The sequence below is a fragment of the Alosa pseudoharengus genome, unplaced genomic scaffold, assembly GCF_046254945.1.
Source record: "Alosa pseudoharengus isolate Yale_2024_CS ecotype anadromous, Long Island Sound unplaced genomic scaffold, YU_APseudo_1.1 YU_APseudo_1.1_scf_14, whole genome shotgun sequence".
Lineage (NCBI taxonomy): Eukaryota > Metazoa > Chordata > Actinopteri > Clupeiformes > Clupeidae > Alosa > Alosa pseudoharengus.
In genome coordinates, this window is record NW_027468609.1 from 19,004,077 (window position 1) to 19,021,576 (window position 17,500).

A 17,500-nucleotide genomic window follows, 5' to 3' on the forward strand; every position below is an offset into this window, starting at 1 on the left:
CACCAAGTGTCCGTCGGACCTATAGCCCTATGAGTGACCTATGCAGCATCAGAGAGCTAAGCCCTTAGCCACACACCTTTCCAACCACTCTAAGTCCCCCTGTGTTAACTGATATAACATTTATGAATGCTTACTAAACATGTAGATCATGGAGACCATAAATAGCCGTTTTGCTGATTGAAGCAAATTGCTAATTAATTGAATTCTAAACATTTGTTGTGGTGTTGAGAGAAATGTATAGCACCTACCTAGAAAACTTACACTTCACTCTTATTGCTGTAATGTACTGCACAAACCAGCCAAAATGGCCGCCTGATATGAATTCCATAGGAGATAAGAGTGAAGTGTAACCCCTCCAACTAACCCTCAGGGAAACTAGGACATTTGTAGATGTGTTCCTGTTTGTCAGTTTATTTATTTGTTTTTTAGTTACTGTTTTTTAAATGTGAATGCATATTTGCCAATAGATGTTGAATGTTGTTTAGTTAAGGATGGCAAATGTTTGATGCAGGATATCTGATCTGATATCATAAGCTAAATTAACCAAAGTTCGTTCAACGTTTTCTAACAGCAGTTTACTTTTTCATTTTGTAGCAATGGCCATATTGGGTATTACATAACATTGATGGGTAGTATTCAATTTAATTGATTTTTAATTGAGGAACAGGTGCAATGCCATCATTAAAACGGTGGGGTACTTCAGTAGCACAAGCTCCGCCTCTCATTCCTGTTGCCATGGATCAGCCTATCCTGCACTGAACTCTGTTCTCTGAAGAGCCAATCATCTGCTTTCTGCATGTCTCATTGGACTGTTCATAAATGCCTGTTCTTTAATGAGAATGTTGCGTAGTTCTGTGTCTCTCAAACGTAGGTCTCCCTCTTCCTGTGTTCTGCCTAAGAACCTGATGGAATCTAGTCCTCTCCATGTAGTTGGCTTAGAGTAATCTGTTCTTTATGTTCCATTTGTTTTACAAAAAATGAAAAAAAAAATGTCTGTACATTTGCACTTCTTACTGAAAGATTAACCTTTTGAAGCGTTTAAGGGAGGCAACCTTAGAAAGCAGAGGAAAACTAGGGCATGACCTAGTAACCTAATTAGAGCTAATTAGCGCTAGCTATATAAAAAAACTAGCTAAATGTCAAACTTCACATTAGTGCTTCTGGGATTGATAGACTGTATACAGATAACAGTAAAAGTAAAAGTAAAATTTTACCAGATAAAATACATTGTTTTGGTCTAAGAAATCAGTGACTTCCATTGTCCTCTTCTGTTCATGATGTGGCTTTCTGGCCTCCTGAAAGTGCTTTCTAAGACTTCTCCCTTAAATGATCTGTTTGTATGTTAGATTCTCATATTTGACATTGTGCCCGTCTAGTCTGGGGCTGTGAGAACACTAGGCAAATCTTGTGTTTATTATCATACACAAATTCTGTTGATTTCTGTTTCTGAGTTGTTTATTTGTTTGTTTGTTTGTTTGTTTGTTTGTTTTTCTTTGTTTTCTCCTCCTCCCCTTCATTCGCTCATGTCTTGGTTGGCGTTTGGTGGTGTATAACCGTGATTGCGTTACCTTAGCAATAACAATTGGTCGTCTTGGTTACGTTTGTCCTCAAGAGGTGGCTCCCATGCTACAGCAGTTTATAAGACCCTGGTGTGTATTATACAATCTTTTTTTTCATTCATTTTTTCTCCTCTGTCTCTGTCTCTGTCTCTCTCTCTTTCTCTCTCTGTCTGTCCCACTGTCCCCTCTCTCTCTTCTCTTTTCTCTCTCTGTCATCCCTCTGTTTCCTCCCCTCCTCCTTTCCTCCTATTGCTCTGCTCTTTTCTGTTCCGTATGAATCAGTCTGTAATCATTGCTGATCATGTGACTAATCACGTACCTTTTTAGGTCCTGTTCTCCTTGTTGTTGTTGTTGTTGTTGTTGGTGTTGTTGTTTCATTGCCTCAGTAGCACCTCCATGTATCCAGTATTGATTTATTTGAGTTTTTTAGTTCTGTTGTCGTTGTTTATTGTCGCTACCTAACCACTAATTTGAATGCATGGGATAAGATTTGTCACATGCTTGCTGGTTCAAGAGACCGAAAAAGAAAATGCTGAAATAAGCATTTACTATGCCCCCCCCCCCCCCCCCCCCCTTATTCAGTGGTCCTGCAGATGCATGATGGTCCCATAAGGCACACCCGCTCTCCGCAACCCCCCCACCCCCAAACCTCACCAGCTGACAACTTACATTCCTACCTACCTACCGCAGTACAGTGAAACTGGTTTGCCATTAGGTGCTATAAAGACCTGTTGAAGCAATAGGCTTAGACTATATCAGGGAAAAAAGCAATGTTTTAAGAATAACACCTGTAAGTCTAAGATTCTTGACAGGTTTAGGGATTTACTCAAGTTGATGCATTCTTCATGTGAGAGAGAATGTAGCTCACAGGTCAATCATTTTCTCCCCACAAGAATGTTTACTGTCCAGAACAAGGAGTAAATGGGCTGAAGCAACACGGACAGAGTGTGACCGCTGACTAGGGAACGAATGAGCAGTGTGATTATTTTCAGGCTTAAAACTGTTTAAATCTTATCTACACAATGTACTAGAGCATAAACAATATGAGTTGATAAATGTTTGAGAAGTTCGTAACTTTTTAAATCTGCGGAGAGAAAATGGTTTAGTAAGAGTGATAATTTCCACTTGTGCATGCTCGTGAAAGTGGAATGAAGTGTTATAATCTGTGAATGCTTAACCATGGTAATAGCTCACTTTTTAAACGACCCGTTTTAACGTTAAAGAGTAAAAGAGACCACGTGGTTTAAGGTGCTTTGAGGTGTTAGCCATGATCATGCTGTGGAGGCGTGGCCACTGGCAGAGAGTGGGCTGCCATTGGTCCGCAGTAAAAGAGTGGGCTATTCCTATTGGCAGGTGCACTTCCCTACGGAACATAAGAGACAATGAGGAGAAGGACTCGGCATTCCGAGGAATCTGCACCATGATCACAGTCAACCCAGGGGGAGTGGTGCAGGTGAGGGGGTTACCACGGTCACGTCTGTGACCTCACTAATGATTGACATGGACTTTCTTCCAACACAGGCTGGCAAACGATCCAATCAGTGTGTGAGTGTGGGGTTGTGGAAGCACACTGGCACAAAGTGAGAGCATGATAAGCTCTCAGAATAAAACAATGTCCTGTGTAGTTCACAACTGCTCACAACACAGTCACAACACTGCTCTCATTGAACCTCATAATTTATACCCACCTTCTCATCAGAATGAGAATCTAAAATTAACTGTTGGATATGCAAAGCCTTGTATTGCATTGACTTATCATACACCTGTTGTTGGGTTGCCCCTATTTTAAGCATGGATTCTTTACTATCGTGTCCTTTACTGTTTGTAGCATTGAATTGACTTGTGTTTGTGTTTGTGTTTGTGTGGTCCCGTGTTCCCCTGCAGGACTTTATATTTTTCTGTGATGCGGTGGCCTCATGGGTCAACCCAAAGGACGACCTGAGAGACATGTTCTACAAGGTAACGCCCGCACCCTCTGCACAAACCCACCACGGTTTAATAGCTTAGAACCCTTAACACCACAAACAATTATTTTTACTGCACAAATCAGCACAAATTAACACCTTTTTATTATAATGTATATTATATTATATTGTGTATTATATTTTGGATGACATGGGCCAGCTTCATGTGGATCCAGCAGAGGCCTCGAGTGTGCTGATGTGGCCAGTGCATTGGGCAGGGTGAATGGGGACTAAGGGGACTTAGTGTGAAAGAGTAAATGACTCTGTCTGTGTGTGTGTGTCTCCGTGCATGTGCCCTCAGATCCTCCATGGCTTTAAGGACCAGGTGGGTGAAGAGAACTGGTGCCGGTTCTCTGATCAGTTCCCGCTCCCCCTGAAGGAACGTCTTGCTGCGTTCTACGGAGTCTAACTGTTCCCCTAGCAACAGGCAGGCCTCAGGAGGTGAGTTTTGAGCGCCCGTGAAAGGAATGAGTCCAAGCATTTCTGCTCGGCCGTCCCCATGGAAACAGGCCTGTTTGGGGGGATTACTGGTGCTGTTTCCATGGCGACCTATTTTAGGAGTGGGCTGGAAGTTTCACAGGTGCACTGTGTCATGCAGTTCCACAGTAACCCTTTCATTTCTTGTGTTTCACTCTCCCCGCTCTCAATTCTTTCATTCTTGTCCCCATTTACCCTCTCTCCTTTCTATCTCTCCTTCTTATTCATCTCTTTCTCTGTGGTGTCCCTCTCTCTGTCTCTCTCTCTGTCTCTCTTTCTGTCTTTCTTTCTTTCTTTCTTTCTTTCTTTCTTTCTTTCTTTCTCTCTCTTTTTCTCTCTCTCTCTCTCTCTCTCTTTCTCTCTGCAGGTCATTCTGTATAGGCGTTAAACAGGGAGCCTCTTATACCCAGGGAATATGTTGCCCTTTACTGGGGGAAGGGTGGTGTGGCTGGGGAGGGGGGAGGGATAGGGCCCCCCCGGACCCCTCTGGATGGGGTGGGAGGGAGGTGATGGGACAGTCGGCCCCGACGACGGGAATCACCAAAATCCAAACGGGACTCGGCTGACTTCACCGAGGGAGGAAAAACTTCACCATTTCACCGTGGCAAGACCCGACGACGCCCAACAACAACAACACAACACCCTCTCGGCACTCTCATCTGAACTATCAGCACCACATCTCTGCGCTGATGGGGGGAGGCAAAAACAAACACAAACAAAACCAGGGAAAGGGAGGGAAAAATGCCAGAGAGGGAGAGAAAAGGTGAAGAAATCACCAGGCGTCGTCGTGTTTGGTAAAATCCGTTGGGTTTAAGTTTATAGTAAAGGAAGTGCCTACTGTGCAACTTACTCAAGTTTAGTGCTAAATAGGGGGTTTCAAATCCAGCCGCTTCTTGTCTTCTAGAGCGTACCATTACAGAAGGGATGGGGGGGGGGGGCTTATGGCTGACCTAGGCGTCCCATAAGGTAAAAAGCATGGAGGGGATTGTTTAAACTCAAATGCATGAAGATGAAGAAACTTTATAGTGCAGACTGTCCGTCGAGTGTATGGCCACAAAAGCATAGCTGAAACTGTAAACAGTGCTCAGTGGTAAACGGTAAATAAGTACACTTAACTAAGTACACTTAACGAAGTACACTTAAATAAGTACATGTGGGAAGCATTTCCCGGCCCGTCTCTCTGCCTCTGCATATGTGTGGGAACCAGAGGAGAGGGCTTTGAAAGACATCCCAATGTCCCCATAGTCATATCTCTGACTGTGGAGATGTTTGCTTAGTAATGAGATGTAACAGCTCGTTTGTCATCTTTAGGACAACAGGACCGTTTATCACAGTATGCACCAGTGCAACATGCTCTTCTTTTTCTTTTGTGTCATTTGATCATTTCTTGTGCTTGGAAGTGGCTTGTCTTAACTGATGAATTTAAAATGACATGCCCAAATGGAAGCATTGAGGCTGTACAGCAGTGGACTACAGTACTTTATATGTATGTGTGTGTGTGTGTGTGTGTGTGTGTGTGTGTGTTTACATGTGTGTTAGTCTGAGATGTGCTCATATTTCTGCCTAAAACTGAAACAATCTACTGGTCTGTCACCCATTTCTGTGGTGTCTAGTTATTCTGCAGTCTTGGTGCTCTCACTAAAGAATGTGATCGTCATCACTCCTCAGAGACACACCATTTGTAAGGTTTCACGTATCGTGGTGAGATTATGTGGTCTTCCATTCTGTGTGGTTGTGAGTGTGCGTGTGTATGTGTCCGGGTGTAGTTGTGCGTGTGTGTGTTTGTGTAACTGTAAAGTGTATATGGCGTCTGCTACTCGCAGTGTGTGTGTGTGTGTGTGTGTGTTGGGAGTTGGTAGGGGTGTAGAAGAGGCTGTGTACAATGCGTCAGTGAATCCTCTCCTCCGCTGGTCTGATCTTCTCTGTGAGTTCTGCTCGACTCCTCAGCTCAGCTCAAATTGTCCGTAGTTCTCGCTAACTGTGTCTGTTGCGTAAAGGTGTTGACTTCTCTCATCAGTGTATTTGTATCTATAAGAATGTTTGTTTTTGCTTTTGTGAAGGGTATGGGTGTTCTTGATTGCTTTTTTTGTTGTTTATTTTTTATGGACGTTTTGGTTGGCTTTTTTCAAATTAGCAGGGTACTGGCTGATTGGTTCATGCATGTGTGTTGGTGGCCCTATGATCACCCACACTAGGTTTGTGCTCTTAAACAACAACAAGAAAAGAGAAAAAAACCCTACTGTAGAGCTGTATTTTCGCTCCTTTCTTAGCTGCTGGCTTTGGGCACCGTGCTTGATTGCATCATTAATTAGAACCCCAAGTGCAGTGGTGGAACTACAGCAGAGGGCACTGTTCCATGTTCTGTATTGTGAATGGCAGGGCACAAGCTTTGTGATCTGGTACACGCTTTTGTTTGTTTCTGGCTGTTTGTTTGTGATGCAAAGATCTTCTGAGAAAGCAAAGTCACCTGATCGTATCCCATGCATGGTGAGAAGAGGACGTGATTTTTCATTGAGGCCAACCAATCAGATTGCTCTGCTGGACAGAGTGATGCATCTCGTAGTATTGTTTTCTGTACCTAAAGGATGTAATCATACCAGTAACTAAGAACTATAACAGACTGTTTTGTAAAACCCTGGCTATGGAGTAAACTCCTTTTTATCATCTGGCCTTGATTTCCGTAGCCGTCTATCAGTCAGAGTAAGGTGTTGTTAAAAACACATGATCATATTTAAGTGTACCTGTAATTATGAACACTGAAGCTGAATTTGTTATTGGTTGATATACATTAGTTTAATTATTTATTCTTTACAACCAATACAAATTATTTCTTCATTCATCTCACTATGCATAAAAGGAGGGTAGAACCACGCTGAAAAAGGGTTCCATGTAAATTCTGGAACAAGAACCTAGAGAACAGCATGGGATGCCTTCAGGTGCCTGTTCTTCTGAATGTTTATTTGGTTGTTGTTTTGTTATTGTTGATTGTGTGATTCCCCTCCTGTGTGCAAAACGAATGTGTCAGAAATCGTGTCACAGTAGTTCTGGCATGCTTGGAAACCAGAAGCATAGTCCTATTTAATTTTACACTATTCAAGTCTCATGCAATTCAAAGTAACAAACATAAATAATAATAAAAAAACAACACATCATTTAAAATGAATAAATAAGTACAGTATGAAGTTTTATGTTGCTGTCTTACAGGCTGCTGCTAAGTGTTTTTGTAGTTTTTTTTTTTACTTGAATATGTTGTCATAGAAACCTCAGGAGGTCTGTGTTTACTTTTTTTCATTTTTATTTTGTTTCATTTTTTTTTTGTAATGGATGTAATGTATGCCTGTTCATGTATGTTATGTATGTACGTACATATGTATTTATGTTATGTATGTATACGTATGTATGTATGTATGTATGCCTTGGTTATTGTATTATCTGAGTCTCCTTGTGCGTGTGATGTAGGAGTCCAACTTTCCTTTTGCTACGCCAGCTTACTAAAGACAGCCAGACAACGCTGCCAGAAACACCTGCTCCTCTGCTAAAAACATCCACATTTAGAAACTCGCTAGAGGAAATGCAATCATTGTTGTAATCAACGTTTAAAAAGAAAGATTTCTTTACATAGAGGAGTATGGGCAAGCTGTCTTGTTAGTGGGGTTGTAGTTGTGATTCACAAATTAAGGTGAATCATGTATATGAAGTGCAGTATTTACTGTAAGAATGCCTTGAAATTGGAAGCCCAGTATTGATTGTGAGAATATTGCACATAATTAAGTAGCCTATATCTGAGGTGGCCAAGTGAATAAAATAGCCTATACAAATTTTCAGTTTAAGATGTGAATTCTAATGGCTTTGTGAAATGTTTTCCTACTTGCTGATTATACCCGCGGACTACTGTAAGCATTACAACGTCTCTTTTGTGGTAGAAAATTTGAATTAATCTTGGCTCCAGACTATCTTAGCCATGTAAACTTGAGTTTTGACTTCTTGTTCAGCCCTTCACCCTTTTTGCTAACATAAGCAGCACCGTGGCTGTGGTTGTTTTCTGAAGCTGCTGAATTTTAAGAAGAAAAACAATTTTTGGGGCCACCAAATATTTTGGATCATGCAAAGACTCTATATTGTACTGTAGTAATTTTGTAATGACATTTGTATGATGTATTGATGGTCGTGGATGCTTGGATCTGTACAATGTTAAAAATAAATTGTTTACATAAACAAGCCTTGAGCATGAGTCAATGGTATTATGTTTATTAATATACCATACCATCCACGTGTTGGATCCATCCAGGACAACAAAGAACCTTCATTCATAATAACATTGTATGTTTAAGGGACATCAGGCTTCATGTTCATTCTCGGATATAGTGACGCCCAGAGCTTTCCACAGAATCACACTAAGCTATACTACATATGGAATGGCTGGATTCGGAGTCACACCACCTAACGTCAAGGCTTATTGCCTTTAATAATAATAATTAAAAAAAAAAGATGGTCACAGCACCGAGGGCCTTATTTTCAGCTCATCAGCTGCAAACAAATTTAAGGACATGCAAATTACAGATGTTCCCACACAGAAGGACTTTGATTCCAGTTGTTCGTGTCACTCTAGCAACAGACAATATATAGACAGGTCATGTACATAATTGTATACACAAATTATAGCCTACACTATTGCTATGTCTATTGGTCTATTCATATCATTTAATAGCAGGTACAACATTTGAACATCATAATTATCTTTGTGTAAATCTGGCTACATTTAATTTTTTGGGGGGATGGACCATAATAGCTTCAGCCTACATTGTTTCCATCTGGTGACCCTATGCCATTGATCAGGATAAGGAAAAATTAGAAGACACGAACTTCCATCAATATCCCTACGGTCATCTAGTGTAGGCTACTGACCATGAAATATGGTAATTTCAGGCAAGTCTTTATATACTTTGTGATATGCAGATATTATTGCAAAATATTTAAGGTTGATTTAAGGCTAATTTAACACTTTGATTTAAATAGCAACACATACTCTTAAGCTATTACATCATCAGGAGGCAGGTTGTTATGGAGTGTAATAGTGCCAAAATGTCCAAACAATACTTTTTTTTTTTGAATTTGAAAATGTTGGCACATATTACACTATTGCGTCAAAATGCATCCGAATCTCCACTCAACTAAACTAGATTACACCTCCATGGCATTAGGCCCTACACATAGACCTATTTATACTCGCCACTAGTGGCGCTATTTGGCCCATGCTGGTTCGTGAAATGAGACAGAGTGGAGAAAAGCGAGTGAACTCAGGCGCTGTACTGAAGGAGGTGGAGCCAGGGGTTGAGAGGGAGGAAAAAAAATAAGTGAAGGGGGAAAAGAGAAAGCAGACACAACAGAAACTGGGGGAGACGGAGGACTAGCTGCGTCAGTCATATTTATTTAAGATCATATAGGCTTAATATCACCTGAAGTGCCGCGGTCGAGGAGGGGAAGACACCAAGATGATAACGCCCTATTTCCTGGAAAATTTCTGGGTATGTTATTTTCCCTTTTCTATTTGCGTTAGCCGGGGATTGAAAGCCAGTTCCTCAGTTTATGCACGTAGTGTTTCGTAAGTAGCACTGGCAACTGGCTTTAAGATCTACGCCTGTATATCCGCTGTGTGAAACTAGCCTCAAGTGCATATGGTTGTCTTCTGAGCACAATGTGGACAACTGGCCCGTGCCCCCGCTACTTTTCTCGGCAAATACCATTTTACTATCCCGGGGATTGGGCCTCGGTGAACTCCATCTAACTTGAGCAGCCAACTGGAATCCACCTCTGCCAACGCTAATTGGCTGGCTTGCACTGTCTTGGAATGTTTATGGAGATATCCTGAAACGCCATTGGGTCTTTCAACGTGTCAGTCAACTCGTCGACCTTTTCGTTTTCTTCCGTAATTAAGTTCGACTGAGAGGCCATGGATTTTACAAGTTTGTGATGATTTATCAGCAGAGATGTTACGACAGTTGAATGTCAATATAATATATTTTTCAGCAAGTTATATTATTATTTTTATAAGACCAACTGTACGCGCTAGCCTACCCTTATTTCCCAACTGAATCCAGACATGGCTAACTTGAGCTACACGTTTTGATGCTGTGTAGAAGCTTGAAAGCTGTTTTATCCAGATGTTGTCAGCTCTTAATATTTATCCCATTAATTGTATCGTTCGATATGTTGATGTTTTTCTGTCAGGCTGAAACTTGCTGGCCTCATTGCAGTCAGTTTGAAATTATTCTTCATTCTGTATTTTAATGCGATATAGGACCCTAGACCTGTATGCTAGCCCATAGGTTAACGTTACATTACACCAGACTGTATAAAATAGCATTACACATACCGATTAAATATAAACAATGCTGACTGTAAACTATTTTATGTCAGACGTCATTTGTGTAACGTCTTGTGCTCTTAATGGTTTAATTTGCCTTCACAATAGTTATTCTGCTTTTCTGTAAAGGTCTGCTGCACACCCACCTTTCTTGCGCCAACGTTTAGTGAAGAAAGAGAACTGTTGTGTTGGCCTAGTAGCCTGTTTTGACAGCCATCACAACGAGTGGCTCACTAGTTTATTAGACGTTTATTGAATTAAGGCAAAAGGAAGAGAAATTTCGCCGCTTATGTTGACCAGTGCGTCGTCATGGTAGACGGACAGGATGACATGAACTAAGCATTATTCCACGTCTGTGAGCTCACGGACCGGACAGGCGAGCTGCTATGCCCAAGACAAGAGATATGATTGGACAGACTGCAGGTTACCTACATTCCTCAGATTGTATCGCGTGTTTAAGGAAGTAGGAAGCTCTGTTGTGCTTCATAATTTCACTTAACAGCATGGATCCATGATGTGGTGACCTAAACAAACCTGACAGTGTTTATAATCAGTCTGTTATATTGCAATCTTGGTCCATTCCAAACATGTAAAATGAAAACGAATGAGTTCTCATGGATTACATGAAGTTGGCTAACCTGAGTCCTTTGTAGTCTGAATGGGAAACTCCTTTTTTTCTATAGGTTTATGATTAACCTACAGTAAATGTTCACAGAGATTTTTTTCTGTCTAACAAAACACAGTATAGGCCTACCCCAGTAGTCAACTTGGGTGAACTCTACTGAAGTAATCTCGAGGTCAGTCTCTAGAAAGAAATATTGGGTGTGCAGTGTTTAAAATGAATGGGTCACTTGTTTACTCATTCAAGAATTCAAGAAGCCTTAGCAGGCAGTGCAGTCCTATAACCATGCTTAAACCCTTTCTGTAAGGTAGGCTAATCATTTTCATTTAGTTACCTTGTCATAATAATTAAACTTCAGACACAGACTGTGAGCACAAACAGAGGTCGGGCAGACACCGTCGCAGAAAAATAACAGAAGTGGCCGAATAGAAAGTAAATGTTGTATAGGATCTTCTAGGTGGTAAAAAGAGAGAGATAGGGGGGGGGATGGAGGGAGAGAAATGGAGGGAGAGAAAGACTGCAGGGAGAGTGAAACAGAGGTCTGGCCCTTCAATCGCCTTTTTGTGTTGAAGCCCTTTACTCCCACCGCCGCCACGATCAGCGGTGTTTGAAATGCGGAGCAGGTACACACACAGTCTCACATGCTCCCACACATGCACACACACACTCACACACACACACACTCACACACTCACTGTCTGTCTCGCTTCATCCTCTTTCTCTCTCTATGTCTGTCATGCACAGCTGAGTGGAGAGAAGTTGTGTGTTGAGGCTTTTTTGTAATTATTTACTCAAATGGTAGATCATGGATTGTTCTGGAAGCTCTGGGAGGATTTAAAGTGAAAGCAGGCCCATGTCATAGGAGTCATCCTGATGGGGTGGCTGGCCTAACTGCCCTGTTTGATCGGCAGAGTCTGTTCGTTGGGAAAGTTGGCTAAATTGACCAGAGAAAGTGGTTTTTGTGTGTGTGTGTGCATGTGCACACGTGAGTGAAGAATCATGGGGAAGCTGTTTGATTTTGCAGACTGTACTGATCTTTTTATGTCTTAAATTACATAATATAACATGGCCTTATTCACATTGTAAGAAGCTCCATTTTCACATAGATCTCTGTTTCTTAAGATCACCGAGTACTGTCAGTCTGGAAACAAATCGGTGCTACCTAGCTCGAGTTGCTGCAGCCAACAGCTAGAGGGGCCAGGCAGCTACAATGCTACACTCTGGGGCCATGATTTTAAAGACGGTACTCGTTTTTGTGTCATACCAACAGTACTCGTTGACCTCGAGATACAGAGATCTGTGTGAAAAATGTTCTCCTGTTCTCCTTTAACTCCTGCAAAAGGCTGTGAACCTGCAGCCTCTGACACGGGCGTCGATTGAGCTCACAAGGATGCTGAAACCTGTCTGCTCTGAAACCCGCCACCAGCCCATCTCTTTCCATAAAGCCCAGTAGGTGCTAGCTGGCGTTACACACAGGCGTGTTTTGACAGTGTACAACACCTGGAATGGAATGGGTATTACTTGTGCTCTAGCCCTTCAGTGGTCACGGAGCAGGACCACAGAATCAGCAGTAGCGGGCCCAGAGCCACTTCAGATGACTGAACCCAGGGAAGGGCTGGCGCACACAAATAGCTTTTTAAGACTTTAATAGGTGCAAACGACTAACGTTTTGACGACTTAAAAAAAGCTATTTGTGTGCTCCGGCCCTTCCCTGGGTTCAGTTCTCTGCCCACTGGAGTCCCCCCTGTGCCTTCTCGTTCTGCTACTGTGCCAATAGACTGTCTGTGTCATGACATCATACAATGTGGATCCCTGAAGGACTGTTGGTGTGCCTGCGCTCCCTCTCTCCCTCCCATTGTTGAGAGTCGATTCTCTGCATTTGTTTGTATTGCTGCCCTATCTTGTATGTACGTAGTGCACACACACACGAAAAGTAGGAGTGTTTTGTTTGAGCTCGTGGCTGACATTACATGCTGGTATTAGGTCATTAGATGTTTGGTGCACCTGACAGACTCTGCTTCCGCCACAGTATACGGGAGACATGGCATGCTCAGAGAAATCTGAGCAAAAAGTGAAGTCAGTCATTGTTATATGAGGCCAAACCTAGTCACCTAATCCCTCTTCTTTCTCTGTGAGCACATTTGTAATCCTGCAACCTTCAGGCACAAGGAGATGGGACAGGTTTGGGCTCTGTGGAGCAGGTCATGATGTTTGTGTGTGTGTGTGTGTGTGTGTGTGTGTGTGTCTGTCTGTCCGTCTGTCTGGTTTGGGTGGTGTGTTTGTGTGTCTGGTTTGCGCTCTGTTGAGCAGGCTGGAAGTGTTAGACATGCAGGTGTCTCTGCAGGTGCTAGATGTTCAAGTAGAAGTCGCCCCCTTTTGCTTTGACCGCTGTTAAATTACAGAGTTTAGTAGTTTGGAAGTGTTAAAGGGGTAGTTGTCTCTGTGGTACAACCTCTAGAAGCCTCACCAGATCCAGACTAGAGACATGGCTCAGCTATAGTTCAGACAGCAGGCGGCTACTCAAGCTGTGACCAGTGTTAAATTAACACACTCTTGGAGTTAACAGTAGTCTTAGTAGCACAGCAGTACTTTTGGGGACCAGAGCCCTCGTCCAGCCAGACCCAGGACAGATTATGGGTTGTGCCTCTCTGAGTCAGCATCTCAGCTCTGTTCGCTGCTCAGTTCCTTTAGCACGGAGTGGCACTTGGTTCCTTTAGCACGGAGTGGCACTTGATTCCTTTAGCATGGTGTGGTGCTTGGTTCCTTTAGCACGGTGTGGCACTTGGTTCCTTTAGCATGGTTCCTTTAACATCCATTAGCAAGGCGTGGCTTGCAGCTCATGTCCGTTGGCATGGTGTGGCGCTCAGGTCTGTAAACATGGCGTGTTGCCTGGGTCCATTTAAACATGGCATGGTTCCTCTCAAGGGTTGATTTCTTTCTAGTGCTGCTTTGACACTTACTACTGGGGTGGGGTTGGATTTTAAAGCCCTGCAGAGTGTGTGTGTGTGTGTGTGTGTGTGTGTGTGTGTGTGTGTGTGCGTGTGAGAGAGAGACTCTGTCGTGTGTCACTGTTCTTTGTTTGAGAGTTTCACTTCCGTTCAGATGTGCTAATTTTGTGTTTCAAAACATGGATGATTTCTAAGCCTGTGGTGAACAGCAGACTCAGGACACATGGTAACACACACACACACACACACACACACACACACACACACACACACACACACACACACACACACAGCATGTCTTGTCAGGCTTGGTGTATAATATATATATCTGCTGAGTATCATGATTTTCAGATTCAGATCAAAGTTCTGTGTCCTGTACCCCTTCCTGATAAATTCCTTCCTTCCTGTTTTGTGCGATAGCTAGGTTTCGCTGCCTGGATTGTCATAGACCTATGCCTGAACAATTCCATGGTCACATGACTTGTAGCAGATGTGCTGATGATATCATAAAGCAGACTGTCCCTGACAACCCCCGACCCCCCAACCCCTCCGACCGCCACATGTATTTGATAGTCACGTAGGGAGGACATCGGTCCGGGTTTCCTTGGCTTCTGCTGTCCATATTTTGACTTTAGTCATTATCCAGCTTTACCAAGCGCTTGGTAAATATGGGCTTAGTTCTGGTCCTGCCTCTGTTATGATTTCTGTCACGGCAGCAGATTAAATGTGCACCCCTTAAAGAGACAGAGCTCTGTGGCCAGGAGGATCGCTTAATAAAGTGATCTCTGTGTGTGGTGGTGAATAGTGTGTGTGGTTGGGGCGTTGGTAGATGGTGTGTGTGTGTGTGTGTGTGTTAGTTAGTGTTTTTGTGCCTGCACTGTGTGTGGGTGTGGTTTCGGGCTGTGGTAGATGGTGTGTGTGTGTGTGTTTGTGCATGCACTGTGTGTGTGTGTGTGTGTGAGTGTGTGGTTGGGGCGGTGGTAGAGTGTGTGTGTGTGGGGGGGTCCCCCCAGCAGGTATCCTCCGTCTGTGCTACGGGCTGCAATCTGGTAGTTTTCCGCCATCTCTCCGCACCGTCTGTTGGCCAGATGTCTCGGTGGGGTGAACGAGGTCAGCCTGAGGAACAAGAGCACAGGGGCAGACAAAGAGCCACAATCAGAGGTCAAAGGTCAACAACGAGGCAGTGGGTCCACGGCGAACTGAATTGATTTTTTTAATGTTTAATTTTTATTTGTTTCTAGGAGCATCTTTTTGTGAAACTCCTATCCTCGGCATTCCTGATCTTCTGACGACAGAGAGGATTCTCAGATGAATAGGCCCCTGAGTTGTTTTATATGGGTTTTTTAGGTTGACCGACGTGTTCGTTTTTGCTAATCAAATCAGTATTATTAATATTTTATAAAGCATCATTGTTCTTATTGCTGCTGTTATTAATTGTATCATTATTGGTAAGGCAAATGTATTATCGGGTATCATCATCTGAAATGGAATTCCCAGGCATGTCAAAGCATCCTTTCAATTGTAAATTGACATCCTGGATCTGTTGTTATAGTTAAGTTCTGTCTTTAGGTCTGGTTAGTCAGGAAGTAGTTCATTCTTGTTTGAGCATATTTGTATCTAATGAAGGTGTAGCCTAGTGTGATCTGGAATGCTCCACTTGACTGGAGTGAACTCCACACCTGCAGAATCCCAGTGTCTTTCTGTCCAGTAGTGTGTGTGTGTGTGTGTGTGTGTGTGTGGTGAGTAGGAGTGAAGGGCTGATGGAGTGGGTGGGTGTGGTGAGTAGGAGTGAAGGGCTGATGGAATGTCTGTGTGTGGGTGGGTGTGGTGAGTAGGAGTGAAGGGCTGATGGAGAGGTGTATGTCCTCTCTGCTGATGGTGCTCGGGAGGTGAAATTGACCCCCTTTACATTTCAGATCTTCCTGTTTGTGGTACCAACCTGTTGGTGTGGTTATGTAGGTTATAGGTTGTGTCACTGTGTGCGTGCGTGTGCGTGCGTGTGTGTGTGTGTGTGCGTGCAAACAGACCGTTCCTCTGAATGGAAGAGCAAACAGGAACTACAGAGGAGCAATTCTGAGTCAGCAGATTCACCTGTGAAGATATGGTGTGTGTGTGTGTGTATTTGTGTTTGCATGTTTGACCTCTGATCAGGCACAGCTCCTCTACAGGACAGTTCACTGTTTGTTTGCTAATGCTAGGCCTAGCACTAGACAAAGGCCTATTGAGTGGGCTACTGTCTACTAGATGTTAGCCAATAGGCTACTGTCTGGTCTAGCACTAGATGTTAGCCAATAGGCTACTGTCTGGTCTAGCACTATATGTTAGCCAATAGGCTACTGTTTGGTCTAGCACTATTAGCCAATGGCCTATAGTGCTAGACCAATAGGCCAACTGTCTGGTCTAGCACTAGATGTTAGCCAGTAGGTTATTGTCTGGTCTAGCACTAGATGTTAGCCAGTAAGCTATTGTCTGGTCTAGCATTAGGACTACACGTTAGCCAGGCTGTGTTTGAAGAGACTGCAAAATGAACAGGACTATGGGTGTGGTCCAGTGTCTTAGATTTTTAGTTATTTTATGAATTACATTACATTACATTGCATTACATTACATTTACAACTCGCAGTGCAGTAGAAGGGCTCTCTCTCCCTGTGTGTGTATGTACTCAGAGGGTAGAAACTGTCTCTGCCTGTTGAGAGAGAAGAAGAGAAAGAGTGACTGTGATATTAGAGGAGCCCTCCTCTTTGATAGACACACTAGATAACCTTACCATAACCCTAGATAAACCTAGGCTAACCCTAAGCCTGGCATCACCTAACCCTAATCCTAACCTTGGTCAGGGGTTAAAAAACAATTTGCACCAATAAGCCTGTGCATAAAAAAGAGAATACATCTGTCTTTAAAAGAATAATCATTCTAAACACTTAACCCTTCCCAGAGGTTTAAAAAACCCTTCAGCAACCTTTTTTGCCTGGAGAGCCACTTTTACCAAATGTATTATTTTTTTAATCTCAGAAGAGCCACATAAAGACGGTTACAATAAAAAATAGCCTACATTTTCTACTAGTTTTAATGTGCAATGTATTTTTCCAGTGTCCTTTGGTATGCAAAGTAACATCATAGTTAACAACACAACACTCAATTTTCGTTGACATGTCATTGGCGAAATTGAACATTAGGCCTACCAGAGATTAGATTTGGTGATGGCTTTGGAGTCTGGCTGGCTCATATTCAGTGAGGTGAAGTTTCATGCAAGAATTGAGGCTGTCACCATTTAAAGGCAACTCCACGCAAAACTGTGATATCCATAACGCCAACCAGAGCCCGTCTACGGCTTATTAGACATTATCTGCGCCAACTAAATACCATGTCATTGTGTTGGCGTTATGAATGTGACAGTTTTGCGCAGAATTGCCCTTAAACGTGAGCGCAGGTTTGTCTTTATATTTTTCATATGTGAGAAAGATTTCTTACATGCAAGTGGAACCAAACAGGGTTAACACAGCAATAATAACTCGTTGCAGTGTGCGATATATAACGGGCAGTTAATTTCGCTTTTTCAGAATCAG

The 17,500-nt window shown here is 42.8% G+C and overlaps 2 protein-coding genes across 5 annotated transcripts in view; both read left to right on the top strand.

Moving 5' to 3' along the window:
* Positions 1-8,182, top strand: part of tnpo1 (transportin 1) — a 30,989-nt gene extending 22,807 nt beyond the window's left edge. For both annotated transcript variants that reach the window (XM_076284053.1, XM_076284055.1), the window contains exons 21-25: positions 1,574-1,649; positions 2,913-3,012; positions 3,444-3,518; positions 3,825-3,964; positions 4,368-8,182. In XM_076284053.1, coding sequence (XP_076140168.1) covers positions 1,574-1,649; positions 2,913-3,012; positions 3,444-3,518; positions 3,825-3,932 — 359 coding nt within the window. In that variant the 3' untranslated portion in view covers positions 3,933-3,964; positions 4,368-8,182. The remainder of the gene's footprint in view (positions 1-1,573; positions 1,650-2,912; positions 3,013-3,443; positions 3,519-3,824; positions 3,965-4,367) is intronic.
* Positions 8,183-9,354: 1,172 nt separating this feature from the next.
* Positions 9,355-17,500, top strand: part of fcho2 (FCH and mu domain containing endocytic adaptor 2) — a 66,129-nt gene continuing 57,983 nt past the window's right edge. For 2 of the 3 annotated variants that reach the window (XM_076284058.1, XM_076284057.1), the window contains exon 1: positions 9,356-9,525. In XM_076284058.1, coding sequence (XP_076140173.1) covers positions 9,493-9,525 — 33 coding nt within the window. In that variant the 5' untranslated portion in view covers positions 9,356-9,492. Of the gene's footprint in view, positions 9,526-17,500 lie in introns of all 3 variants that reach the window. The other variant, XM_076284056.1, reaches the window with a different exon arrangement.